The 25,298-nt window shown below is 48.7% G+C and overlaps 9 protein-coding genes across 9 annotated transcripts; 6 read left to right on the top strand and 3 right to left on the bottom strand.

Annotated features, from left to right (window-relative positions):
• Positions 1–388: 388 nt before the first annotated feature.
• Positions 389–2,916, top strand: RhiXN_09869 (SAP domain protein; the record flags this gene model as incomplete). Its single annotated transcript, XM_043329685.1, has 7 exons — positions 389–504; positions 568–631; positions 710–922; positions 975–1,656; positions 1,719–2,493; positions 2,543–2,653; positions 2,703–2,916. The coding sequence occupies 7 exons, from the start codon at positions 389–391 to the stop codon at positions 2,914–2,916; spliced, it is 2,175 nt and encodes a 724-aa protein (XP_043182519.1).
• A 390-nt stretch (positions 2,917–3,306) lies between these two features.
• On the bottom strand, positions 3,307–3,819 carry RhiXN_09868 (cytochrome C oxidase subunit 5A, mitochondrial; the record flags this gene model as incomplete). Its single annotated transcript, XM_043329684.1, has 3 exons — positions 3,307–3,341; positions 3,392–3,547; positions 3,597–3,819. The coding sequence occupies 3 exons, from the start codon at positions 3,817–3,819 to the stop codon at positions 3,307–3,309; spliced, it is 414 nt and encodes a 137-aa protein (XP_043182518.1).
• Positions 3,820–4,256: 437 nt separating this feature from the next.
• On the top strand, positions 4,257–7,323 carry RhiXN_09867 (RNA recognition motif protein; the record flags this gene model as incomplete). Its single annotated transcript, XM_043329683.1, has 12 exons — positions 4,257–4,266; positions 4,547–4,694; positions 4,744–4,858; positions 4,910–5,059; positions 5,108–5,226; positions 5,286–5,404; positions 5,456–5,501; positions 5,730–5,796; positions 5,844–5,982; positions 6,028–6,065; positions 6,120–6,453; positions 6,500–7,323. 12 exons carry the CDS (start codon positions 4,257–4,259, stop codon positions 7,321–7,323), a joined length of 2,109 nt encoding a protein of 702 aa, XP_043182517.1.
• A 3,911-nt stretch (positions 7,324–11,234) lies between these two features.
• Positions 11,235–12,471, top strand: RhiXN_09866 (cyclin; the record flags this gene model as incomplete). Its single annotated transcript, XM_043329682.1, has 2 exons — positions 11,235–11,622; positions 11,678–12,471. 2 exons carry the CDS (start codon positions 11,235–11,237, stop codon positions 12,469–12,471), a joined length of 1,182 nt encoding a protein of 393 aa, XP_043182516.1.
• A 453-nt stretch (positions 12,472–12,924) lies between these two features.
• On the bottom strand, positions 12,925–15,143 carry RhiXN_09865 (Zinc finger, C3HC4 type (RING finger) protein; the record flags this gene model as incomplete). The annotated part of the gene is made up of 4 exons (XM_043329681.1): positions 12,925–14,532; positions 14,619–14,763; positions 14,823–14,898; positions 14,957–15,143. The coding sequence occupies 4 exons, from the start codon at positions 15,141–15,143 to the stop codon at positions 12,925–12,927; spliced, it is 2,016 nt and encodes a 671-aa protein (XP_043182515.1).
• Positions 15,144–16,058: 915 nt separating this feature from the next.
• RhiXN_09864 (rhamnolipids biosynthesis 3-oxoacyl-reductase) lies at positions 16,059–16,986 on the top strand (the record flags this gene model as incomplete). The annotated part of the gene is made up of 5 exons (XM_043329680.1): positions 16,059–16,229; positions 16,269–16,346; positions 16,596–16,662; positions 16,724–16,855; positions 16,910–16,986. 5 exons carry the CDS (start codon positions 16,059–16,061, stop codon positions 16,984–16,986), a joined length of 525 nt encoding a protein of 174 aa, XP_043182514.1.
• A 670-nt stretch (positions 16,987–17,656) lies between these two features.
• Positions 17,657–20,186, top strand: RhiXN_09863 (uncharacterized protein; the record flags this gene model as incomplete). Its single annotated transcript, XM_043329679.1, has 7 exons — positions 17,657–17,825; positions 17,888–18,144; positions 18,216–19,156; positions 19,213–19,395; positions 19,453–19,873; positions 19,923–19,965; positions 20,020–20,186. The coding sequence occupies 7 exons, from the start codon at positions 17,657–17,659 to the stop codon at positions 20,184–20,186; spliced, it is 2,181 nt and encodes a 726-aa protein (XP_043182513.1).
• Positions 20,187–20,659: 473 nt separating this feature from the next.
• Positions 20,660–23,003, bottom strand: RhiXN_09862 (RNA recognition motif protein; the record flags this gene model as incomplete). The annotated part of the gene is made up of 10 exons (XM_043329678.1): positions 20,660–20,680; positions 20,732–21,250; positions 21,310–21,634; positions 21,683–21,804; positions 21,851–21,881; positions 21,930–22,048; positions 22,101–22,235; positions 22,292–22,382; positions 22,444–22,664; positions 22,887–23,003. The coding sequence occupies 10 exons, from the start codon at positions 23,001–23,003 to the stop codon at positions 20,660–20,662; spliced, it is 1,701 nt and encodes a 566-aa protein (XP_043182512.1).
• A 1,209-nt stretch (positions 23,004–24,212) lies between these two features.
• On the top strand, positions 24,213–24,830 carry RhiXN_09861 (Ras domain-containing protein; the record flags this gene model as incomplete). The annotated part of the gene is made up of 1 exon (XM_043329677.1): positions 24,213–24,830. The coding sequence occupies one exon, from the start codon at positions 24,213–24,215 to the stop codon at positions 24,828–24,830; it is 618 nt and encodes a 205-aa protein (XP_043182511.1).
• Between the last annotated feature and the right edge of the window lie 468 nt (positions 24,831–25,298).

Raw genomic sequence — 25,298 nt, 5'->3', positions numbered from 1 at the left:
TTAACTTCGAAGATTATGACTGCCAACTTTGATATCAAGGACTGGGGCTGTGGTAACAATAGTTGCAGCTGTGGCGATAAGTGAGACCTCGTGTGTTTATTTAATCGATTATCGATTGACATGTTGATTATTTTAGCTGCAGCTGCGCCGCTGGAAACTGCAAGTGTTGAGTTGGAGGCGTTGAGTTCGCTGGAATGTAAAATGTGGTATTGTTGCGGGTTCAATAGGGCGGTTGAGTTGCAAATTTAATACGAATCTATCGAAAACATAAAGGGGTATGAAGAGACTGCTGCATCCAGAGAGTAGGGGTGTAGATACTGATAGTGACCACAACTGAATTCGTACCCGTGACTTGGTACTTCTCTCATTCGCCATCTTGCCAACCATAATGGACCACATCTCTCTTTCAAAACTGAACGTCGCTAAATTAAAGGAAAAATGCAAAGAGTTCAAAATAACAGGATACTCCAAACTCTCTAAGCCGCTTTTAATTGAGAGACTTTTGTACGTCCGGTTGGAACAAAATAGCTTGATAGAAGTCAGATACGCATACAGTACCGTTTGCAGAGCCATCGGTTCAAGCGTCGAAGGAAATGGTGAAGGTTTTAATGTCACATCGTCTGGAACTCAGGTAAGTTCGTGTATACATTCTGTGCTGAACCCAACAAATATCCACACTTTCCTCGCATACATTCGGTCCCACTATTAGCCAGTATTATCGACAAAAGTAGCAGATGTAATCGTCAATGATACCTTGGGTGTGCGGAAAGGTAAATCAACTCATCTCCAGATAGTGGAAGAGCCTGGACCGCAGGAATTAGACGAGGGCTTACCGGGAAAGGCTGTAACAACTACGAAGAAGCGACCGAGGAATAATAAAGATGATAAAGGTTCGGCGAAGAAAAAGGAGAGGAGAGCCAATGTAGGGCATAGCTATTCACAGACGGCTTATAATTACTCAAATGGCCGTATAGATTATTACTAGCAATGACCAGCAAGCGTCTCGCACCGATGATCCCCAGGTTACCGCCCCATTAAAAGATCCCCACAACTATTATTCCGACCCTCAAAATGGTACCACAGTGATAAAAAAGGACTTCAATAACATTCGTTTAGATCAACCTTGTCCTATACAAATCAATAACGATTCGACAGACTGCATACTCCCAATATCCCCTCGGTCAATTTGTATCCACACCAAAGAGCCCGAATCAGCTCATCGTACATCAGCCACAGCGCCACACGAGTCGAATGTCCAACCAACTTCACCACCATTCGTAACCAGCATTCATTTACCAGCCTCAAATTTAAATATCCACACCTCAAGTAGCCAAGTTGCTCAACCCCAGCCACAACCACGGAAACCGCAAACATATAGTCCTAAATCATTCAAACCACCTACTGTTCTTCGTGCTCCTTGTATCAACCCACCCAAACTTGCTCCTAGGCCAGCTACGATAACCAATGAAACCGGACCAGCCATGGCCTCCAAGGAAAATAGGGACCTTTACGCGCCAGATCTTCCGCTCATTTCAATGCCTCCATTCACAGCGCGTAGACGGCAAGCCGAACGGATGAGCGTCGTGTTTAGCGGAATAAAAGATTGCGAAGTGTTGGGACTTTGCATCAGGGTGTCCAAGGCCTGGAGATATGCAGGTAAGGAAACTCAGCGCAGCACTCTTCTTCGGCTCCGAATCGCAAGTAAACCAGTACTATAGTGTACCTATCCGCAACACATGCACTGCATCGGGACTTCTCCGGGACTCGACTCGACTCAATCGTCAAGCGGGTCAAGGAGCCAAGGACGACGAACATGTGGGCGTACCTCCGTGCGAGACGACTGGAAGTTCAAAGTCGATACGATGCATTTCGTGGATCATGGCTTGGTCGGTTCTTTGAACATGAACGCGAGGTTCTTGGCTTCGAAAGGGGATTCGAGCCTGTTGATCAGAGGATGTGGACCTCTCCAGATGACGGTCGTCAGATTGATGTTGTTCTAAGATTCGTTTCGACGAGAGTGGTATTCAGTCTTGCTAGAAGGTACAGCGAGTACGACCAAAAATGGATCAATCCGGTCGACCAAGTCATTGGAGCCGAGGAAATCGTTCCGGATGAGATATGGAGAATTACGACGAGGTCTTCAGCAGGAGGAAAACTAAAGGGGTTTCACATCCTATATGACACAGGTGAAGTAATTGGCTTGGCCCAACCCTCACCACAACGAGGAATAAGCGGGCAACGCGTAGCCAAGAACAGACCACACATCGAAGTCCTGGAATCCGAGCCTGGAGACCTACGTGCGGATTGGAGAGCCTATATCAGCTCATGCGAGCTAAGCCCAGGATCGAGCTTACAGGATTTGATCGTCAGCGGAGATAGGGAGTCGTACGTAGCCGGTGTGAGCACATTTTGGTTGCGAAGCTTGAGCCTCGAGGACGAGGTGCTGAGGTCCGTGGCGCACAAGTATGTCTTGTCATCCGTGGAGCCGAATAGGTAAGTAGTTTGATCTAATCCCTGGAGGTGATTGACATTTCAATCTTAGTGTGAGTGGAGAATATAGAACTGTAATAGATATGGCGGGAGATATCGCCGGAATTCCGTCATATATTACCAACGGAAAGCCTAGACACCAAGTAGGGCTATACATTTCCGAGTAAGTCTGGTCACAACACATGGGCGAATGCTGAAGGTTTAATCAAAAGACATCACCTGGTCGAGTCTGTCCATATTCCAATCTCGCTTCATCCTACGTTAGCCATGGTTGTGACCGCTTCTGGGAGGGAGTATTTTGTGCTTCGAGACACAGGAGTGCCTGTTGGTGCAAGTGACCAGGGGCTAGAGCTACTTTGGCAAAGGTTGATAGGGTGTGATGCGTGGGGAAGTCGGTGTGCATATACGGCTCGCGCTATAGGATAATCAACCTTTAGCGCCGAAAGCAATCACTCACATGTATATTGCGCCTTGTGGGCATTTATACTATTCCGTGCTATAACACACACCTCGTGTCCCACATTACACATGCAGCAATTGTGGATTTTTTGTGCGCGAATCAATTCGGCCAGAGAATTGGCCGCTGGTCAAATCCGTCACTGATCGCCGGGTAATGTCGGAATGGAGTAGGGAATGTTTCTGGCGGTGATGCTAGCGGATGAACAAGAAAGAAACGAAAAACAATGTAATTTTTCAAGCTTATGGACATGGACGAGACGCAGGATGTCTAGTAGGTCATAAAACATCAGATTAAATGCGTTTAGGGTTCGATCCCATACTCACAATGATCTACAACAGTACTTGGATAGTCCATATCTACGAGCTATAGAGCTCCTCTTTTGTGTCGATACCTGGTGGTAGGGATGAGAATATGGTTAGGGGCATGTGAAAGTGGACGAACCAAGTTCTTCCCGAACACCCTTGAGTTCGTTAAGGTAAGCCTCGTACTGGCCCTTGTTCTCTACCTTTTCCCTGATACCCTCAAAGATGCGGACCGCAGTAGAGTAGTCGTTTACACGGCGAGCAGCACGGAGGGCAGCCTCGATAACACCGGTGCCTAGCTCGATATCAGTATCATCTCGTAACCATCTGCAAATGAAGCTTACTCGGAACGAGATCGTACGCAAAGCAGTTGTTGAGTCCACGCTGGAGCTCGAACAAGTCCTGGACCTGCCCAAAGAACTGCTCGTAGCGGGCCGAGAAGCTCTCAAACGACTCGTTTTCGTGGGCATGGCTGCCGCTCATGGCTCGTACGCTGCCCATGCGCACAACAGGGGTGGCAGTGCGCGCAATGGGGCGCAAAGAACGGGCAATCATCCGAGCGTTCATTATGCGTTGGTTGGGGTGGGTAGATGCCGGCGGTCAACGTCAGATTTTAGATGTGTGCAGGCGATGGGATTTGGGAACGAGTTTAGGGCCGGCCCTAATGTCCCTCTTGTTCTCATAAGCGAGATTTATGCTGTTGCCGGCGATGATAGGCGAGTAACCTATTAGCATAATTAGTCGATAAATCCATAGAATAATTGCAGCACAGACATTTCATCTCTTGCTTTAATCACAATATATGAAACACTAGACTGACGATTGAATGAACACCTCAAAAATTCTGATTGCGAGGGAATATAGCGTAGGTTGTCCCTGATTAGCGCCAAGCGCTGTGGTCTGTGCGCGGTTACAAAACAGTGGCGTTACGCCGAGTTGAGAAACTCTCAACGACGACCTCATCTGTACTCGAACACAAACACAGAAGAACCAAGAATCAAGATATGACCGACGGTACGTCAGTCAACACAGCCGCGGCAATGTCTCTTTCGCAACGAGTGTCCTGTCGGCTGGAGCCTTGTACAACATAGCCACGACGTCTATTGCACTCGCGATGCGATTCTGCCATCCCACCATTGTACTACGACCCAAGGTCGCACATATCGTCTCCTCTACAATGGCCTCAGCGTCAATTTTCCGACGCGTTTTCGCTTCGCTTTTCCGGCCTACTTTTCGGCATATCTATTGTTGAACTGCAGCACCAACTCACCTTTCGCCCACCTCACCTAATCAGCCTGGCCTGCTCCTTCCGACACCACTGCTCCTGCCGCCGACGGCTGGAACGGCACCCGCGCTGATCGTTCGCCTCCCCCTCATGCCGATCGGGAGCGCCAGCGTGATCGCAGTCGCAGCCCTGGACGCAGTGGCGAAGACCGAGGAAGGTGTGTGCTATGCTGCCAGTCCTCTATCTCTGTCTCAATAGTTTTCTAGGTCCAACGCCAACGGTCCGGTTAATCTGAACCCCGGAAACAATATCCACGTCTCTGGTCTCTCTAGCCGAGTCGACAACAGGATGCTAGAGGATGCCTTTGGAAAATTTGGCAAGGTTCGTTAGACTTGTGACATGATCAAATGTTGAATCTGACTTCGGGTGCAGGTTGCCAAGGCTTCTGTTGTTTACGACCCTCACTCGCGTGAATCTCGTGGGTTTGCGTTCGTCACAATGGACACTGTTGAAGAGGCCGAAGCTGCCATTGCCGGTTTGCACAACTCGGAACTTGCTGGCAAGCCTATCACGGTTGAGAAGGTTAGTGTACTTGATGTAGCCAATAACTTGTCACTAACTAGACTGTAGGCTCGTCGCGGACGTGCTCGTACTCCTACTCCTGGAAAATACCTGGGCACCGCACGCCGTGATGATCGTGGGTATGGCGGATACAGGGAGGACCGATATGCTGCTGAGAGGCCATACTAGTAAGTTTCTTTGTTTTTGCTTTCTTAAACCCGAGTCGGTACTAATATTTCATTTACAGTCCTCGTGAATTTGATAGTAGATACTCGCGCGACCGATACGACGCTCGCGATGACAGGCGCTATGATGAGCGGGACCGCTACCGAGACGATCGTGATCGTTACCGCGATGACCGCTACTGTAAGTTTTTAAAGCTATCTAGTAGAGCTTGAGAATTGAACAATCCAATAGATGAGCGCCGCGATCGCTACCGCTATGATGATGGACGTGGCGGAAGGTATGAGGACCGTCGATGAAGGATTATTTTCCTTTCCATTCCAAAAAATTTGTCTAGCTGTGTTGTACTGTATGGATTTGTAGCCTGATTCTGGGTTGTTCATAATGGACTGCTTTGCTCCGACCGACGTCTCGTAATCCGTGAAACTGCTAAGTCTACCATACCCCGGGCCTATATTGTTCCTAAATATGAATATGAGTAGATGGGGTCATAGCAACTCGACTTCAGATACACCTTGCCATATACACGCACTAATGCCTTCAACTGCCAAATCGAGGATACCCATTTGGATTGGGTTGGTGCGAGTTCGCATGCTGTAACTATTCAGCTTAGGCTCCCTAGCAAAAGGCAGCTGGAGTTTTGTCTCGTATCTCTACGCTGAGTCAGCGGGTGCACTTTTTGGTGCACGTGACTGCTCCCACACCCACCGATCTGCCAGTCCTGAGGTTCCAATTTCACGAGGATCGAGGGTCTGAATTTTGTGTGCATTGGGCTGGAATAGCCCGAAACTGACCATACTGTGTAGCTACAAAATTAGTAAAATTGAGTGAGGACAATCAAGAGGTGAGTTGCTGAAATATTTTCGTGCACGACACTGTGGACTGATGGGAATAGCAGGAGCTCGTCGATGCCCCGTTCGACGAGCGCATGCACATCCCTGCATTCACATCCCTTCCGGCCGCCAAACGATGTCTCCTCGTACTCGATCTGAACGGCACTCTTCTTCACCGCCGACGCACCAACTCTGGCCACTCCTCCCATGTCTATATCCGGCCGTACCTTGGCACCTTTCTCCAGTACATCTCCCATCCATCCATGTCTCTCGATGTCGCAGTCTGGAGCTCTGCACGACGAGCAAACGTCGACGTTATGGTCGAACGCGCATGGACTGGGAAGAAGCCGGACATTGTACTCGCGCGCGAGGATATGCAGCTCACCGATCGACAGTTCAGTGCGTATCATATGAAACCCCGCTTTGCCTGGGCTGACTGGGCTAGAGCGTGCTTATCGTCACGGAACATTTCGTCCAGACCACAACGTGCGCACGACCAAAGACTTGAGACAGCTTTGGTTGAGGATGGCCCAGGTTCACCAGGGGGACCGGGTTATACACGGCCCGAGGGACACGATACTCCTAGACGACTCGGTACACAAGTCTCGTCTCCAGCCCAACAACCATCTCGCCCTTCCTACGTACGGTTCTGCAGAACTCCGAGCCGACGCCGATGCATTAACTTCAGGATTCGAGAACGTAGACGAATCGCTCATTGCAGTGGTTGGGATCCTTTCAGAGATGCGGACCACAGATGTACCTTTCGACGAATGGAACCGAACGGGGAGGGTATGGGCCGGCCCGGGTGCGAAACTCGACGCGCGTGAAATGTGGGATGGGCGAATACGGCCTTCTTCACCTTCCCCTCCTACTACTACAACTACTCCCACTCGAAGTCTAACGAGTTTACCCGAGTCGATCTTAGCAGGGTCGAGTTTATCGGCCCGATTAGCGAGTCGGATGGACGCTTCTGTTGTCAAGCATGAGCCCGACCCTCCATTCGAGCCAAGTCAGCAACCTCGAATCTATAGCGAAATGCCCCAGTGGTTTAGTTCGCCCCCCTTGATGCGCGCATGGATAGAGCATGGTCGGCAGATACTCGATGGGTTGGGAATTCGGGTTGCGCACGAGTGTGTCCAAGCTTGGCCGGGTTGGAAGGAAGGAAATCATGAGATTCAGGGAAAGGCAAAAGATGACGGGCTTAAACTCCGCAAAAGTGATGAACAGAGGAAGGAGAAGGGGAGGAAGGGGAAGAGGGGGAAGGAGTAGGAATAGGAGACATGAGCATAGACGCTATGTAAAATTGCTTCCTAGAGATGGTGCGCATTTCGTCTGGTTATCATTTGTAAGAGTATTCTTGTGAGTTATTGCAATGCACCCTTCACGACTACTACGGATCTGCAGTACTAGGATCTATTTCCCTTTTTTGTACGCTCTAAATACTTGAACATTTGGTAAGAGCACCCTCTGATGAAATTAATCGGGATTGAGAGACTTTTAGATAGGGCGTCTACGGAGTGTTTTGGCAATTAGTCGCGCCCATATTGAATTCTGGGCTCTATATAGCTCATCCTACCTGGGAGACCCACGAGGTCGCAAATTGTATTAACGCATGCATTTATATTTACTGGAGCCAGGCTTCCAGCTGTGATGATGATGATGATGATTAAATCGAACAGTTGAAACTTTGGAAAGTGATTTCAGCATGGGAGGGCGTAGTAGGAAGATAATGAATGGCAATGCGCACCGACTACGCGAGTTCGATGTCTTTACAACGCGCATAACCGAATTCCATCACTGGACCAAGGCTGCGCGTCAACTTGGTTCCCTGCTAACAGCTTTTATTCCGCGCCTGCCAACTCGAATCCTATGGCACAGGAACTGGAGGATGAGCAAGCAGATGTAAATCTCAACCTGTGTTCGCAGTAATTTCAAGAATCTTGACAGCAATAATTATCGAAGGCTGTTCCTTGTCGAGAACGGGTAAAGCTACTTCAAGAAGAGCACAAGGCTGTGGTTGTCCGAAATAGGAAAATGATTTCCTGAAATCAAGTCGTGTACACGTGATTGGCAGCAAAAACATGAAAACGATTATGGCAAAACTCGAAGTGACAGCTTGTTTAATTTATGATTGGTGGCCGTTGTCATTTTAATGACTCTTTCATGTGCTGTTATCCTTTGTCTCGGAAGTTGGCTCACAATAACTTGATAACATCTGGCACTGTCTACGAATACCTACTCTCAACCATGGTTGCACTTTGCTGGACTTTTTTTTTTGCCTGGAGCTTTTAGCGACCCTGAATGCTTGAGGGTTATGAGAAACAAACGCTCATATTTAGGTCTATTGAATGTGATCATAACCCACTCGGCTATGCCTCTGACACTTTGCCCTTGCGATTTTACCCATCTCTTGGTAACCCCATGCTCAGCTATATCGAGACGCCTTGGATACTGTGCTTTCATTCGCTCTCTGAAGTCATAATGACGTTGGAATCTCTTCATGAATAGTAATCGCTAGCAAGGAGCCGCCGGACTCACCAGTCCATAATCGGACAACTCAGCTCGTCGGATAAGTTTCAGAGCCTAAGCAAATAAAGGAACGAGCCTATACACCGGTCCTTTTTTGCCTTCTCGACCCCCCTAGATGGTAGATAAGTTATATACGAAGGTTGCCATCCAGCTCGGTAACTGTCGGAAATTTGTAGAGGAGCCCTTTCCGGACACTTACGGGATGACGGATAGGAGCTCTGGGTGATATATACACTATCAATATTTACCTGAACAACGGAAATCGGAGACTTATCGATACGACTCTCGGAAAGAACTGAATATGGGGCAAAGAGACGAGCTATGAAGATGGTTCCAGAATATGGTCTCGGTATGAGCTATTGTGCTTGCTAAGAATTCGCCTAGTCACCCAAATGGAAGTACATGGATCAGAACACGAGTATGCATTACCTGGCAAGCTTTTGCTACGTGTTTGTCATTCTATTCTATAATAGGACACTCGCGGAGGTTAGCACATGGCCCGAGTTCGGTTATGACTCGCCCGGCTAGGGATGCCTAGGCCTCTTGGTTGCTCTTTAATTGGGCGGCTGATGGATGAGGCATGAGCTCTGCGGTTTGATACTTATGTAATATTGGATCAAGCGGCTCGTCCGGAGTTGAATGTCTAGCGTTCATGACTCCAATAAGCTTTCATGTGAAGGGAGCAGGACATTGGGATCATTTATCAACCTCAGCACAAATTCACGCGGAAGAGCCGGGGATACGCACATTTATGCCATACGATCAGTGCTCTTCACCAATTATTTACCACGCTTGGTGATTCAACTATTGTTTGGCCTAAAGGCGTCCGGCGTACGTCACCGAGGCTCGTTCTCGAGGATCCTGAAGCTGAGCTTAGATTACCGTTGCCCGGGCGCAATTCGCATGGGTCAGATATCCATCCCTTTGAAGCGAGCTCTCATGTATCGCGCATTCAGGGATGATTGGGAAACGTAGGAGTGGTGTAGAATTTTTGGCTGTTTATTCAATTTTTTGGCTGCAGATACGGGTGTGTTTGACAGATTTGTCGTCTGAATATTGAGTGGCAAGATCACGGAATGGCACGTTCAGCTTAGCCTGATTGCTGTGTAGTTTTGACGGTTTTACTAACCTTTTCGACATCTAGGCTGAGTTTTTGCAGTATTATCAAGGCTTCATAGACCGTGAATCGAACTTCGACGATCTTGTCCTTGGTTGGTATGCTTTCATTGATTTAAGCTACGACCGGGTTGCTTTCTATTTTGTGCGTTCTAACCACGCTGGATAGGCACACTGCATACAACCATAAGCCCATTTTCAGCCTAATTAAAATCACAGGTAGTCCAGGACTACTTTTGGCATAACTCGATCCCGGCGTTTAAAGTAGCCCATTTATTGGCGCTGCTCGTCTGGGGCGTATTCGGGGGATGAACTATTTATGTGATAAATTCACAGTGCGAGGATGTGTTGATATTACGACTACACCGCATTGGCTGAGGAGCGCCGTGCTTGATTGGACCAGCCAAATGGCGAAGCAACAATCCAGTCCGAGCAGAGCATCCGCACCAATAAGATCAGTGATCGTTTACATGGTTTATGGCAAATCGTCGAACTCACTATAGAGTTAGTTGGTATGATTGATACGCGCTCAGAGGAGCGATCGAAGGTATCGAAGTTCGTGTCATATGGATGTTGTCCATGAGCCAACGTGATGTCAGAAGCATGAATATACAGAGCAGCTCACCATTCATAATCAAAGCTAGTGACATACATGTTGCTGTATCGAACATCTTCTGACACATTATGTGTTGTCTTATCTCGAACCAGCGCGCATCTTGGACGCATTCCGGACACTGCATTTCTGATAAAACTGTAGCCCGGTGTGTGTGTCGTTTAATACGCAAGGCGTTGTCCTAGAACATACTGTGCGATGTGCTGCTCGGCCTTGAGCAAAAAAGGTATGTAAATTAGCCACCGTGAATCACGCTGCGTAAAATAGGGTGACCGTAACGATTGACATGCCTGGAAAGAGCCACCTGGATTGTTTGAATTGGAAGATGAAAGAAGCACCCATACCGAGACGCTGATTGGGCTGTGTGGAGAATGACTCGGACACACAATTATTTGGAGTTATTTGGCCCACAGGTACACCATCACGCGATAGATACGACTCTGACGAGTCAACTTGGATGACTCTGAACATCGCTTGGGTACATATATGATCCCGTTGGTAGAGGATTCCCTGAACCAGACCCCCACCACTGGTTTCTGTCATCGCCCCACCGGGATTAACTTACCTTGATTTTACCTCGTGTGTTCGTTTTCAAACCGCGCCTTTTTGGACTGGTTTTGACCATTTGATGTGAGTCGTGAGGCTACATCGCCTGACTCGTCCGATCTAAGCTTTGCTTCGTGATTCGGCTAACCGCCCCATTCCTTTATATATAATCCAGACATCCTCCCATACCTTGTACCCCACAACTACCATGCCTACATCCAACTAAGCTTAGCTTCAGTTTTCCGAACCATAATTATACATTGATAGATCAATCTCCCCTCCATCTCTTGAACACCGTTGTCCTCTACCTCCGTCCAATAAAACAAATAGCCCCCTAATAAATAAATACACAACACTTCCACCCCTACCTCTCAGCATGGTCCAAGTGCATCCTCCTCTCAATCCTCTCCCCCACAAAGTCCGGCCCTCGGCTTATCGCTGCAGCCCGCTCACCTCTCGACACACTATTTCATCACAAGAACTCTCCTTTAGCCTAGCCAAACGCAATAATGCTCTGGAACGTGTAGCCATTCGCAACCTCACGTCTCAGTTTCCGGCACTATCCCACCGTTTATCGCTCTCAAACATTCACTCGACTACTGTCACACCTGTCCTTACTGGTTTATCCGTACCAGCCGAGCCTTCGACTCAACCAACTCCATCTACTCCCCTTACTCCCCTTGAGGTTGATCAGAGCTTACTATTTGAAACCAAACCGAAAACGGGTATTTTTAACAATACGACTAAATCTGCCGAACTGCTTGGTGCGTACGGACCAGAGCTGTCGCCACTCCTGTCTGACGTTTAAAAAAACGATAGATATGACCCTAGCGGCGCTTCACTCCATCTACATTGAAGATTTCAGCCAGGATTCTGGGATTTTGTACCCAACTCCCGCTACACAGGCTGATGTCGAGGCTATTATGCCTGAAGTTGGCGCATACAGGGACTGTTCCAGCCCCGACTTGACAGATGCGTCAAGTGTCTCAAGCACAAGCTCCACACCCTATTCGGTCTACACACCACCCCCGATGTCCCTGGAGACCGAGCCCGAGATCGTGTACCCGAGCCGCGGAGGCACACCCAAGTACCACATCGCCTCTTGTTCTGCGCACGCAATCAAGGCGAAGTTGCAATCGATCGGGCGTACCCAGTCGCTTCCTAGCAACTATCAGTACCAAACTCAAGCTACGGCACCTCGACCGATTTTGGAGGACAAGTCACTGCGTTGGTTCCTCACCGAACTGCTCCGCCGTTCCCGTGCATCCGCCTCGGTTGTTCAGTTGGCACTTTACTATCTCAAACAAGCTCGCCAGCCCATCGGAGAGATCCTGAACCGGAAATTCAAGTCTATCAGAGTCAGTGGGGAAGATGGTGTTGGCCCCGACACCGACTCGCCATTGGTGGATCCACGCAAGTTGGTTCTCGCTGCTATAATGCTCTCGACTAAGATTCTGCATGATCATGCCCCAAACAGTCGTGCTTGGTCTCGCGTCTGTGGTTTGGAGGCACGTCAGGTGAGTGCCTGCGAGAGCGCACTCGGACAGGCACTTAACTGGGAACTCATGCATACTATCGTCGGCCCACGCGATGATTCAGTCCTATTCGAGTAGCACGCTATGAACCATGGACCCATGTGGCTCGTCGGTGCGATATCTGTTTATATTTTTGTTTCTTGTTCTTACACTCTCCGCTCAGTAGTTTCTCTCATGTCTGTTCTCTGTTTTTCCCTATGCTCTTAGATGCGGTTTGTACCTCTAGTTTCTGCGAGAGTAGTGTGGTTATCTTGTTTGAATGAAAGTGAATTGAACTTGCATATACCCAGCTTGTGTTTAGTTACTTGTTCTTTTCCTTCCTTTTGTACTATCTTTATTTCTCTATCTAGCACAACTCGTCCTTTTCTTCGTCATTCTTTGCGTTGCTTCCAATTCGGTTCGTTGCTATCAGACATTTTTCATTCATTCATCAAATCATTGTATCCATAACATCAAATCATCTTTATCCAATGAACGGAATAAATGATACAGAGTCATTACACAGTTCGTCGTGACAAAATAGGTGAGATACTACCGACGCCTACCCGGGCCACCTCCCATTAGAACCAGTTTTTTCTTGCTCTTCTTTCCGCTCGCTCCGCCACCCGCAGTCGAGTTACGAGCGTGTTGCTCCTCTAGGTCATGCCAAGCCATATCCACCTCCCATGCATCTTCGTCCCGAATGGCGGGCGCTTGGCGGCGAGGTGTGCCAGTTGACGCAGAGTGCAGTGCAGATGCAAATGATCGAGGTCCCCATGCCGGGGGCTGCGAAGAAGCTTGAGGCTCGGACGTTTCGGCCACGGGGTGTACATCGGCCACGGGCGCGGAGATAGGGGAGAAAAACTCGGGGTCGGGCACATCCTCGCTCATTCCCCAAGCACCGCCCTCTCGCTCACTCGGTGGGCCATATGCGCCGAGCAGCCTGGCCTTTTCCCTTTCCTTTTCCTCGCCTCTGACACGGTCCCGTTCCTCTTTACGATGCCTGGTTTCCCGTTCTTTCTTTCGGCGATCAACTAGTCCCTCCCACCCCCCTTCGCGCCAAGCATCTTCTCCCACTACTCCCCTTACGTTCACCTGTGCGAATACCACTTCTCCGCCCTCCGGAAGATGGCTAAGATATTTGCACCTACGCCGTAGATCGTGATTTACCGAGCCGATATCAAGCGATTCGATGGGAAGGGTAAGTTCCAAGGGAAATGAATCATACGTATGGAACCGGGCGAGCAGAATCCGGATATCAAGCGGGTGGAGGAAAACAGGCTGACCTGTGCTTGATTGGTAAAAGTGGTATGTAGGAGGCGTCGTATCCCGCGAGGGAGGATTAACGTTCCGGCGCCTGGGTTTGCCGTTCACCGGTGTCGGTGCCGAAGTCGGACCCGGAGTTACATTCTCCACGCTAGCGGCGACGCCTCTTGGATCCGTCGGGAGCAGATGCTCTTCTGGAGGCCTAGTCGTGGTCTGTGTAGCGCGAGTAGCCGAGCGCTCTGCTGAGGCGATATCTCGTTCAGCACGTTTCACGGCTGCTTGCAACCATTCGGTGTCTGAAGCCCGCGCCTTCTCGATCTGAAGTTTTACTCGTTCCTCTGCGGCTCGAACAAATACAACTCCAAGACCCTCGCTAGAGGGCTTCGCCGCCGCCTTGACTCCAATCACGTTTGCAGTACTTGACTGTGTGTCATATGATGCAAGCATAACGCGCTCGACTTCTAACGCAACCAGCTCTTCTTCAAGTTGCTTGACGATCAAGTCCGGTGTCGCAAGCACAAATCGAGCAAATGCAGACGCATCAGGTACAAAGTGCCAAGGGGCTTGATGTGGTGGTACCGCAGGGGAGGGCCATGTTGCTGAACGTGGGAGTGCCAACGTAGTGAGCTGTGGACGATACATCAAACGCAAATGAATCGTGCGCTGCTCGGATGAAGAAGTTTGTGTTTCTTGGTTGGTATCCACTTGGGCACCCTCTTCAATGCCCGAATCGTCTTGTGGAACCAGGGAAGTGGGGTGTGTTTCTACTGGATCAACCCATCGCACGCATTTGAGCTGTTTCTCGTTGACCGAGTCAAAGCAAATCGGGCAACGACTCCATTTAGTGTTGTCTCCAAGTTGCAAATAGTGCAAGATACAAGGGAAGCAATAAACCTGTAAAAAGTACGATGTTAGAATTGAGATAGTTTATGTTTATAATGCGGGAATAGGGTGCGTCAATTATTAGAAGTGTAACGCACGTGTCCACATTTGGTCATTCTGGGTGCCGTTGGCGGGGATAAACATATCGGGCATGTGGTGACCCCCTCAGCCGTTGTTCCAGCGGAGGCAAATGCCGAAGAGCGTGGAACTAAGATTTGTAAGATATCCTCCCATTGGAAGAATCTGACTCAACCAACCCATCAGTAACTTGTGGCAGTTTGCGGCGTCTGGGCGATACTCACATGTCTGGGTCCGCAAAATGGACCGTATAATCACCTGTGGGTTTCATGACAAACCTATATTGGGCGTTCAAAAACTCTGTCCACCTCATGTTTCAACCCGCTGTGACTGGATCTCCCATTGACGTAGCACTCACTTTCGGGATTGTAATACACATTATTTGGCTTGCGACTCCGCCGAGGAACATTCTGAAGAAGTGGCTGAGAACGAGGTGGAAGCGTAAAGTTGAGCAGGTGATTAAGACTTTCGGTTCGTTTATTGCCTGTTTGGGGTCGTGTAGACATACGAATAGTAGAGTCAGCTTTGGGCTTTTCGTTGCTCATATCAGGTCAGGGATCGACCAGTCATATCTCAGGACATGACCTAATCTCGGCGCTTTGTCCCTCCATGGCGCTTAACTCGAAGAATGGATTTTACCATAGTTCCTTGGTCTTCGAGCTTGCACGTGTAGTCTGGAAGATCGATTAAAACAATAGTCAACCCTTCGATTTTGGAATATACAATGGAGCTTAGATACATATATTATAGCGCTATATTTGGGGTCCTGATGAGAAGACTTAAGTAGCATGCTTTAGTATTCGGATTGCTGGCTGAGCTCGGTCTAATCCTTGCTACCCTAATAATACTTCGACTTCTTATCCTACAGCCGGAACATTTGCTCGCACGAATGTCACATACCTCAGTTGAGAGCCTAGCTTGGTCCGTTTAAGTTGTGACACAGTCTTTTTTGCATTAATTAGCCTGCGTTTCCCGACACTCATTTCCGATCGCGTGGCCTTGAGCGGCATTTGTGTACCTGTGCCACGGTAATTTGATAGCCGTGGTCATATTTACATATGAGACTACTAATTCCGTTCCAATCGAGGCCGCATTATAGCGGGGTGGGTAAGTGATCACTGGTGTCTGGGGAATTTCAACCTGTTTAAATAAGTTCATGTGCTGAGATGTCTCGGCCGGCGAAGGAACGCTGGTCGCATATTCCAGAGCAATAAACGCAAGAGCTATTTCTTTATGAGATAATACATAGGCTAACTCAAAATTTTCTTATAATCGCCCTTCTTGTCTGTTGTAAATGTTTGACCATCTCATCCCCAATACCGCTCCCAATGATTGATTCGGCTTGGATCCCAGGTCTTGGAGCATTATCCATGAGCCAGTTTTAGAATAAGAGATACAGCCGACCAATCCAAACTGTTTACATCCCCTGTTCTCACTTCGATCCTCACTCGCGTTTTTTCATGGCTAACTCGCTGGGCAACCTGTCTGCATCTGCCCTATTTAGCGCTGCTGGCCAGACGGTGCTTATCACAGAAGGGTGCTCTAGAACAGGTATCATCGCCGCAACCACTCTCGTAGAGAACGGTGCCAGGGTGTACATAGCTTCTAAAGACGAAATACGACTCCAAGAGGTGAGTGGGGTGGTTTCTTAGTACGTTCATGTTATATAGTCAAAAAACGCCCAGATACAGGAGGAGCTTAGCAGACGTGGCCCAGGAAGTTGTGATTATATCGTAGCCAACCTTGAGGTATGCATTTTTCATTCAGCCTCGTCATTCAGCCTCAGCGTGAGACCTCGATAGTGACGCTAGCATACCTTTCACATAGTCAAAACAGGGCTGTGTTGCCTTTTGTGCTACCTTCAAAGAACGTGAATCTTACCTTCACGTACTGATAAACAATAGTGGCGCTACTTGGGGAGGTTTTTGGGATGACTTTCCGTGAGCAGCGTTGTCCAAGAATCTTAGTATATTATACGTGGGGTGCGCTGATGATAGGAGTCACGATTTAGAGATAGTAGTTGGGACCTAGAGTTGGCCTCCCATGTCAAGAGTTTGCTCTATGGTCCGTATACTGTTTCAGTTGCTTATTCGCTTCGCCTCACTTGATACTCCCTTACCCATAGTTACCGGTGGTTTGACGGAATCGCTCGCCAAAGCCGCAACCTCCTCAATTCCTGGACGTATTATTAATATTCCGATCCAGGTCCTCCGAGATTGTCGTGAGGACCGGGCTGAAGCCGAACAGGCATTGAGCTGTAAGTGCAGCTTCAACGCATGACTGCTGAAATAGCTCACTTGCATCGTCTCAGACGACACCCACAAATCAGCCGTGAGCCACCTCACCACGGTACTTTCGACATCTTTAGCCTGCAAGCATCTAAGGTGAATCTCACGTCTATCAATCCTCATGCCACAAGGTCAAATTCAAGCGCGTCATTATTGACCCCATTCACGCATAGCGTAAACGCGATCCTCCCGGACATTGGGCTCACAAAAACTATCCATATTAACAGAGATATCATCTCACTTGGTAAGTTACGCTCCTCCCGGCAATCCAAGCCTGCTTTTTTGGTTCTTTAATCGATTGCTTATGAATTAAGGCGAAGGCCTTCGGTACCTCGACTCTGTTCAAGACCTTGCCGGCATCTTATTGTTTCTTGCTTCTCGAGTGGGGTCACGTGTCACAGGAGCAAGGATCGAGAGTGAAGCGCTCCAAACGCATAATATTACCCGGTGGTGGGGCCAAAGAAGGGCCAGTACCAGTCTTGTCTAAACGCGAAGAGTAAGGCGACGATTGCTGTAGTGTTCTGTAGCTAGACGCACGTTAAAATTTATAAGTCGTACCAACAAGCACTTGAACGATAACAGCGCCGCGAATACAAGTGTTAGTATTTATGAGCGCATATAGCCACCACGTATATATGTATTTATTGTAGCACTGCCACCACCTAGGGACATTAGCTGACGTCACCGTTTAGTTGTGCTGCAATCATGACGAGTGCTAGTGCCAGTACTTAAGCTCGAACGAGCATAACAAAATAGTGCATCGACCGACAATGCCATCGCCAAGCAAACTTATCGCGCCTCTCAAAGACGCTGTGAAGCGCAATAAAGGCGACAGCGGCAGGCCAACCGGAAGCTTAGGCTCGCCCCCAGCACTGCCGCCGGAACAAGAACCTTATATCGCCAGGGATTACGTCACAATTCCCTCACCATCGCAGGAAGGTAAGTAATTAATTTTTATTGAGTTTCAATGTCTGTGAATTGTTAATTTCTATTGTATGTAGCGGCGCTCCGAGCAGCCCCAGCTACGCAACCGATTCCAGCCACATCAACCGATAAAGTAGATCCTTCTGCTGGACCACAAGAGCCCAAAACGGCCACACACCCATTGGATGTGCAGAGTGACCTTGCTTCGGTGTACACTTCAAGATATGCCGACAGAATTGAACCCGAATCCGAAGATGACGAAGGTGAACAAGAGTTGACCGACACTCAACTAAGACGACTCTATGATGATGAGGAGATTGAGCGTTTCCTTACTGTCTTCTCCAAGGCGAGCATATGACTTGTTCGATTGGCCAACCTTACTTTCTTACATGACCGACTCTTTAGCTTGTGACTGAAGTCACAATAGCGCCATCCGTAAGCAGTGGAAATCACAGGAAGACTGCTGTGCTGCGTTCGAGCGGCCAAGGCGAACAAGGCCTGGAGGTCGATGTTTATAGCGTTGATGATTCGGATACAGAAACCGATATCGACGAGCCTTGGACATACTTCTACTCATCTGATGCACAAAGCGCAACGAATACGCCTCCCACAACGCCTGGGCGAACCTCACCTGTAGGAGCGCAACCTCGCCTACACCTATCTCCTACACCCACATACCTTTCTGCTCGCGTTGCAGCTTGGATAATGCAAAGATTGCCTATTACGCCAGTCCCTCCATCCCACAAGTTTAAACTGTCTACTTTCCGGCTCGCAGGGCAAAGAATCTACGTTGGGACTTACCCGTTCTACGCCCCCTTCTTTGCCGATCTTACTAGACTTGCAACCTGGTCTGACTGGAACCGGAGTGCGCGCGTGTGTACTATCTGGTGGATTTTTTGGTATTTTAATCTATTGCTCCCTGCGCTGTTCGGAAAACTTTTGGTCTCGTTAATGAGACGTCGGGTGATGCCATATCCCAGCCTGAAGTCTCTGCGAGAACGGCGTCGATTAGCTCGCGGAGCGGAGGAAATAGGTGACGCGGTAGAAAGCCAGGGCGCGGCAGCTAGCTTCTTTGGTACGAAGGGTGTGCCTGGTATGGGCCAAGGAGGAGGCGACATGGGAATGCGAGAGATGCTTAAGATGACCAGAGCTATAATCAAAGGAAAGAGTAAGAAAGGGAAAGAAAAAGTCAAGGACGCGGGAAGTCATGCCGCAACTCAAATGGGGCTGACTTTGGAAGACGAGGAGGAAGATGGCTTACAGCAGCAACTAGAGGAAGAAGATTGGCGAACCTCTGCTTTGAAAATGATGGAAGATATAGCAGACTTCCACGAGCGAGTACGAAAGTACGTGTCACTAGGACTCCTACTTAACTTTTATTAATTATTAAGTATTTTGGTAGCTTATGGCTATGGCGTCGCGAACAATCGTCCCGCATATACGCGTTGGTTTTGACTGTGGTATTTCTGTTCATCACATTTACCCCGGCACAAATCCTTGCAAAGACAACGTACGCCGTGGTTGGATTTTTTTATTGGTTTGCTATCCCGGTTCTATTGGCTATGCCCCCCGAGGCTCGTAGTCGGTATGTCCTGGGTGTTTCCGACAACATATTCCCAAATTGAGCTAACCGCTACCGTAGAATTCCTCCCCCTCTCTTTGACGTCCCCACAGATGCGGAGTATGCGATGAGCTTGATGAGCATTCGAGTAGCTAAAGGTGAAAGCATTGTGCCTGCTTCTCTTAGCGGTGGCAGAGAACACGGCAGAGCGCGCAGGTTTATTGCCAATATGAACGCAAGCTCTAGCGCAACAAAAAACCCAGCTCGCGGAGTAGAATGGAATGTTTCAAACCCCGATCAAGACGTGGGCAGTATACGCCGAGAGGCTGAAGAAAAGGAGAGCGTAGTCAATAGCGAGCGAGCTGCAACCGCAAGAGATATCAAAACCACTGGAAATGAGGCAGTATCACTTGATACTGGGTCGCCAGCAGAGGTCGGTACGTTGGCCAGGCTCAAGAGTAGTATCGAAGCCAGTACCACAGACCTATTGGGGAACAACAAGGTAGGCGTATTGGTAGGAGGCTCAGACGCAGGACTAAGTCGACTGTCAGGATGATTCAACCGAATCGTTACAAGGCATTGGTGCCCCTCAAAGTGGGTTCCATGTATAGCTCAGGAACATCTCACCAGACTCACATTATATCATAGCCGTACCCGCTAACCACAAGGCGACACCCGGAATGCTAAATCTCGACTCGGAAGGGATCAAATTCACTCCCCTTTTGACAAGTAAGCCCCGCGTACAGGTTTCGCTTGAACGCGTTCAAGGAGTGAAAAAGACGGGCCACACAAGTACGTACCCAGTTTGGTCTTAAGACAGGGCATCCGGTTGACCCAAACAAATAAGATGGCTTAAGAGTGAGATATTTGACTGAGGAAGGGCTGGAGCACGAAGATGTATTCCGATTTGTCCCAAACCGAGACGAGATTTTTGGAAAACTAGTAGGCTGGGGCGGTAAGAGATGGAAGAAAGTACCATAATAGCCATACAATTCCCTCGATTCGCGCAATATAGGCCTACATAATCATGTATGAATAGGTTTTCCGGGGCGAATACATCTGGTAATTTATTCTGGGAACCGAATATAAAAATTCTGGTAAAGGGGCTTAAACAATCTAGCTGGAAACTCAAGGCGAATAAAAGATAATTTCCCGATAAGAGCCGCCTATGTATAAACCAATCGAGAAAGGGACGAAACGATAAATAGCAAAGGACACGAGAATTCTGTAGTGCCTCCGAAGTTATGCAGATGCACAGTACTTTTTGTCGGTTTGTCAGGTTAAATATTTACACTCGTTTATGCGCCGACTAGTACAATTAGCATTTATCCGGAGCATTAAATAGTAAGTGTATGCTTACCAAAAGAGCCATCAGCCGCTGCATCGCTTGAGGTGTCTGCCCAGCCGCTGGGGGAGATTGGCTTGGGGGCGGCATATGAGGTGGGGGTGGCAGCTGTTGTGGGGGCGCAGCATATGCACCATACCCTGGAATTCCGTACATACCCTGAGATGGTTGGGCAGGTGGTGGAGAGGCTTGTGCGGTGGGCCCTTGCTGTAATAGCGCCAACACACTGGGCGGAAGACTCGCGAGTAATGCAGGGGATTGATCTGCGCTGGGTTGCGCCACTGGCTGGCTGGGCGGCGGAGGCGGATATGGCGGATAGCCCGGCGGAGGAGCAGAATAACCTGTAGGAGGGAATGGAGGCATCGAGGATGGTATTAGAGATGGGGGATATGCATATGGATTTGGTGGAGGTGGGTTATTTGCGGGAGGTGCCACTTGAGGTGGAGGGGTGGGTGCTCCCGCTGGCTGAGATTGTTTGAGTGCGGCTAGCAATTGCTGGACTTTCTTGGCTTGTTCTAACCGGTCATCGGTAGGCTGTCGAAGATGACTGAAATCAGAACTGTTCAACTACGAGAGACATTGCTTCAACTCACAGGAGCTGAACCGGCGCTGATCGGACCATATCCACCTGGGCCTCCACTTCCCGTGTATCCTGAATCTCTGGGGGGCGGAGACCCGTAATTTCGACCACCACGAGGGGGTTCCTCATAATCAAACCGGCTTCCTCGTCTGGAGCCATATCCATCCCGGTCCCGGTCACCGCGTGGACTACGGGACCGCCGACGATCCCGGTCCCAACTGCGGTCTCTCTCGCGCTCCTCGTATTCGCCTCGAAAACCACCCCGACCCCGTCCTCTTCCGCGTCCCCTAGGTTGCGGATCTGGGTCTCGGCCATATTCGCGTTCTTCTAGTTGCCGCCTAAAACGATGGTTAGCAGGCTGGTCGTACAATAGATATTATACATACTTCGACCCGGGAACTGGACCAGGGGGGAGGGGAGTTTCTGGAACGTCCCAAGCAAATTCAATATCCATGATGCCATCCTGGAGCGGTTGTCCTTGAAGATGATCGTGTGCGGTTTCCATTGCCTGTAGAATATGAGTCCGTGCCACAAGACACGATGTGTCAACTTACTCGGCTATCATACATTTCAAGTAACCGCTGGCTGTAAGTTGATAAGTAATCGTGAATAGGATTAAAGTCACTGACTTACTCATTGCGCCCTTCAGCGGGCAAAATCTGCTTTACGTCACCGAAACGTTGGAACAGACGTCGGAGTTCGTGGTCGTCTACTGTCTGATTCGATTGACGAAGGGTGATGAGTAGTGTTCCCTAGGGAAGCTTTAAGTGACATGCAACACTCATAACAATAGACCAATGTCACCTGGTTTTTGTCACGTTCACAGCGACCGGCTTGTTCGTCTCCACGAGGGAGGCTGTAATGAACATCAATGGGGCGACCGGATATCTCACTATCTTGGAGTCTTTCGCGTGCACGCTCAGCGGCGCGTACGTCATACTGGTTTTAACTGTTTGAGAAATTCGTCGAGGGCGCACGGTGTGTGTGGAACTCACGTATGTCACGAACACCATGCCTCGATTCGCGATCAAATCGAAGAATGTTTTGATCTCACCAAACTCTTCAAACTGCCTTCTTACACTTGTGCTGTCGGTCTCATACTAGTGACCTGTCAGCACTTTTCGGCCTCGTGTTGGTGGTAACAGACCTTGATATTCCGGATAAAGAGTGTGCGACATGGTCTCTCACGTTTGATTCTTTGTTCAATAAGGCTGTCATGAACGGCGTCATCTCTGGCTGGCCTCGGCGGGCGTCCGCCACGGCCGCTATAACCACCACGACTAGAGTCTCGATCGTCACCGTGACTATCGCCGCCACGGAACCCGCCGCGACCACGACCACGACTCCTTCCTCTTCGATCGCCGTAGTCTACATAGGATAGTAAGTATCAAAAATCTTGATTAAAATGTTAAAGAATGGAGGATATCGAGGGAAGATTCTAGAACTGGAATGGTGTGAGGTCGACTCAAATGCTCGGAAACATGTCTGACGAACGTTTCGCGACGATTCAATGACCTTGATCGGTTCTCACGATGTACTTCCGAATTGACGAAACGAATGCAAGGAATGTTGTGATCTTAAGTTGCGTACCTTCGTAGCCTCCGCCGTATCCGCCGCGGTCATCACCATATCCACCTTGGCCGGAACCGTTCTCATGATAACCAGCTGACGTAGGACCATTAAAGTATGGATCACTGGAACCACCATTATAGGAGCCGTCATAGGGACTATCGTGGTCAGTATGGCCGCTATGGCCACCCCTTCCTCTGCCTCTGCCTCTTCCTCTACCGCGACCCCTTCCTCCTCCATCCGAATCAAAATATCTTTCAGAAGCGGGCGATCCACCACGACGTCCGCGGGTCTCGGTATCGTACCCTCCGTATGGATGATGACGGTTGTTCATGCTTGCAAAAGTCTCAGCAACCCTTAGAAAATTACACTTAGGGGACCTAAAATGCTGGTGTAACGACTACAAGTTGACTTGTGTTCCTCACAGCAAATTTTCTGTTCGAACTTGCGCGATCGAGATATTTGCAGAATAGGCCAAATGTTCAGCAGGGCGTCTCAACTCGCCAATCGATATCTTGCTGTGTGGGGGCACGTCAAAGGACAATAAAACTAGCAAAGGTTAAACAGTGAGCAATGTATGACGGTTGAGAGCAAGTCGTTAGGCCCGGACCCCGGAACCAAGTCCCAGCTAAGCGCCCACGACCAATCAATATTTTGGCTTTTGGTCGCGGCCCGTGACCAAGCTACCTTGCCTACGCTTAATTCGAACTCTGGGGATTAATCATCGCTACGCACAATAGGTATGACAACTAGTTGTCTTTATTTGAGCCTTGCCTGGTCAAGCTCAACAAAGTTAATGGCCACGCTGGCTGCAGACGTACAAGTTGTCAGACAATGGGAAAGTTGGTCAGGTCTTGGACGAAAGAGTGGCCAGATAGCCGCATATACAATGAGGAGATAGACCTAACATTAATGATCCTGTGTGCTGCTCAAAAAGAGGAGACCGCCACAAGACCTATTCAGGAACGATAACATGAGGCAAAACAATGTTCAATATGTTTACTATGCTATACGCATTGGCTTGGCCCGGTCCCATGCGCGATTATGACGACGCGTATACTCAGCTGACCAGCTGACCTATAACTCTATACCGGTGAATACGCCTATACCAACGACCCCAACGGGTCCAGAGTCAATTATATGCTATAGTCTTCTATGTGCTACCTTGGTTCAGTACTAGACCAGGCGCGATACGAGTCGCTCTATCTTAGACTTGAGTTATATATAAGGCTCTCAGTGCTGTATGAAGTGCATAATGACCTACTCCTTCCTTTCAACTTGCATATAGGTACCTGGATCTTTGATTTGCACATACACTACCACTTATAAACGCACGCACCCACCACGATGAACGTTCCCGCTGGTCGCATCAAAATTGTAACCAACATTCCAAATACGACTTTCACCACTTGGGATAAGGATGCCCACAGATTTATCTCAAAGGACCTATGGTCATTCAATTTCGTGACCTTTTGTGCTCTTGACTATAGGAAGAGCCCCCCTCGCGATTGGAACCACCGTAACTTCAATGAGTGGTTTATGTTGATCCACGAGAGCAATAAAACCACCAGAGAAACGCGGGTTATTTACTGTGGGCCGGAATATACTACCGACGGTCGAGTCAAGGGGGTTCACATATTACTGCACCCGACTCCTGACCCGGAAGGAGACCAATGGACGGTGAAACAGTATAAGATAGAGGAATGGCCGGTTAAACCGAACAAAGCCAAGCCATACGAGCACTTTTTTCATTCCGAACTCCTCAAAATCATCAAGAGTATCGAATGGAAGGAAACCTATTTGTATACCATCCCTCCCTTCGACTCAAACCGGTTTTGCATCAATTTTGCTGGCTTCCTCTGCAACATGGGGCTGATCGACTACTCGGATGTTAAATACCTACTCAACCTGACTCGAACCCCCTGGCCACGCCCGGATGGTTCAACTCTTCCCTACCGAATTTAAGCATTGTCTTTTTTAGTTTTGATTTTAATATACATGTAACAAAATATGTCACCTTCTATCTTTACTGCTTTACCTATGTTATTATCTATATTTATTCTGTATCTATCATTGGACCCTCAAGCTTAAGGCAAACCACTTTTGGGTGAATACGATCCTGAGAAACTACGAAGACTATATAAACTTAGATTGTCGTTGATGATATACTCATATATCTCCTTCTTTGATCTATTCTTTTTTATTGTGTCGGTATAAATTATTGGTTGCGGCCTCGCAAACCATGAGGAAACTAGATTTGGAAGACCATTGTTACAATGACGGCATAAGACTCAAGAACTCCCACGAGCGATTTGGTACTTAAATATACATCTCTCCATTCAATGGCTGATAGGTAGACTCCTATAAGGTAAATTAACTCGGGCGGTCCAGTTGCAGCACTTGGTGATAGAGGCGGACGATAGCAAGGAGACA

This window comes from Rhizoctonia solani, chromosome 8, assembly GCF_016906535.1.
Source record: "Rhizoctonia solani chromosome 8, complete sequence".
NCBI lineage: Eukaryota > Fungi > Basidiomycota > Agaricomycetes > Cantharellales > Ceratobasidiaceae > Rhizoctonia > Rhizoctonia solani.
Note: the sequence above shows the minus strand (reverse complement) of the source record. Positions and strands in the feature narration are given on the sequence as shown.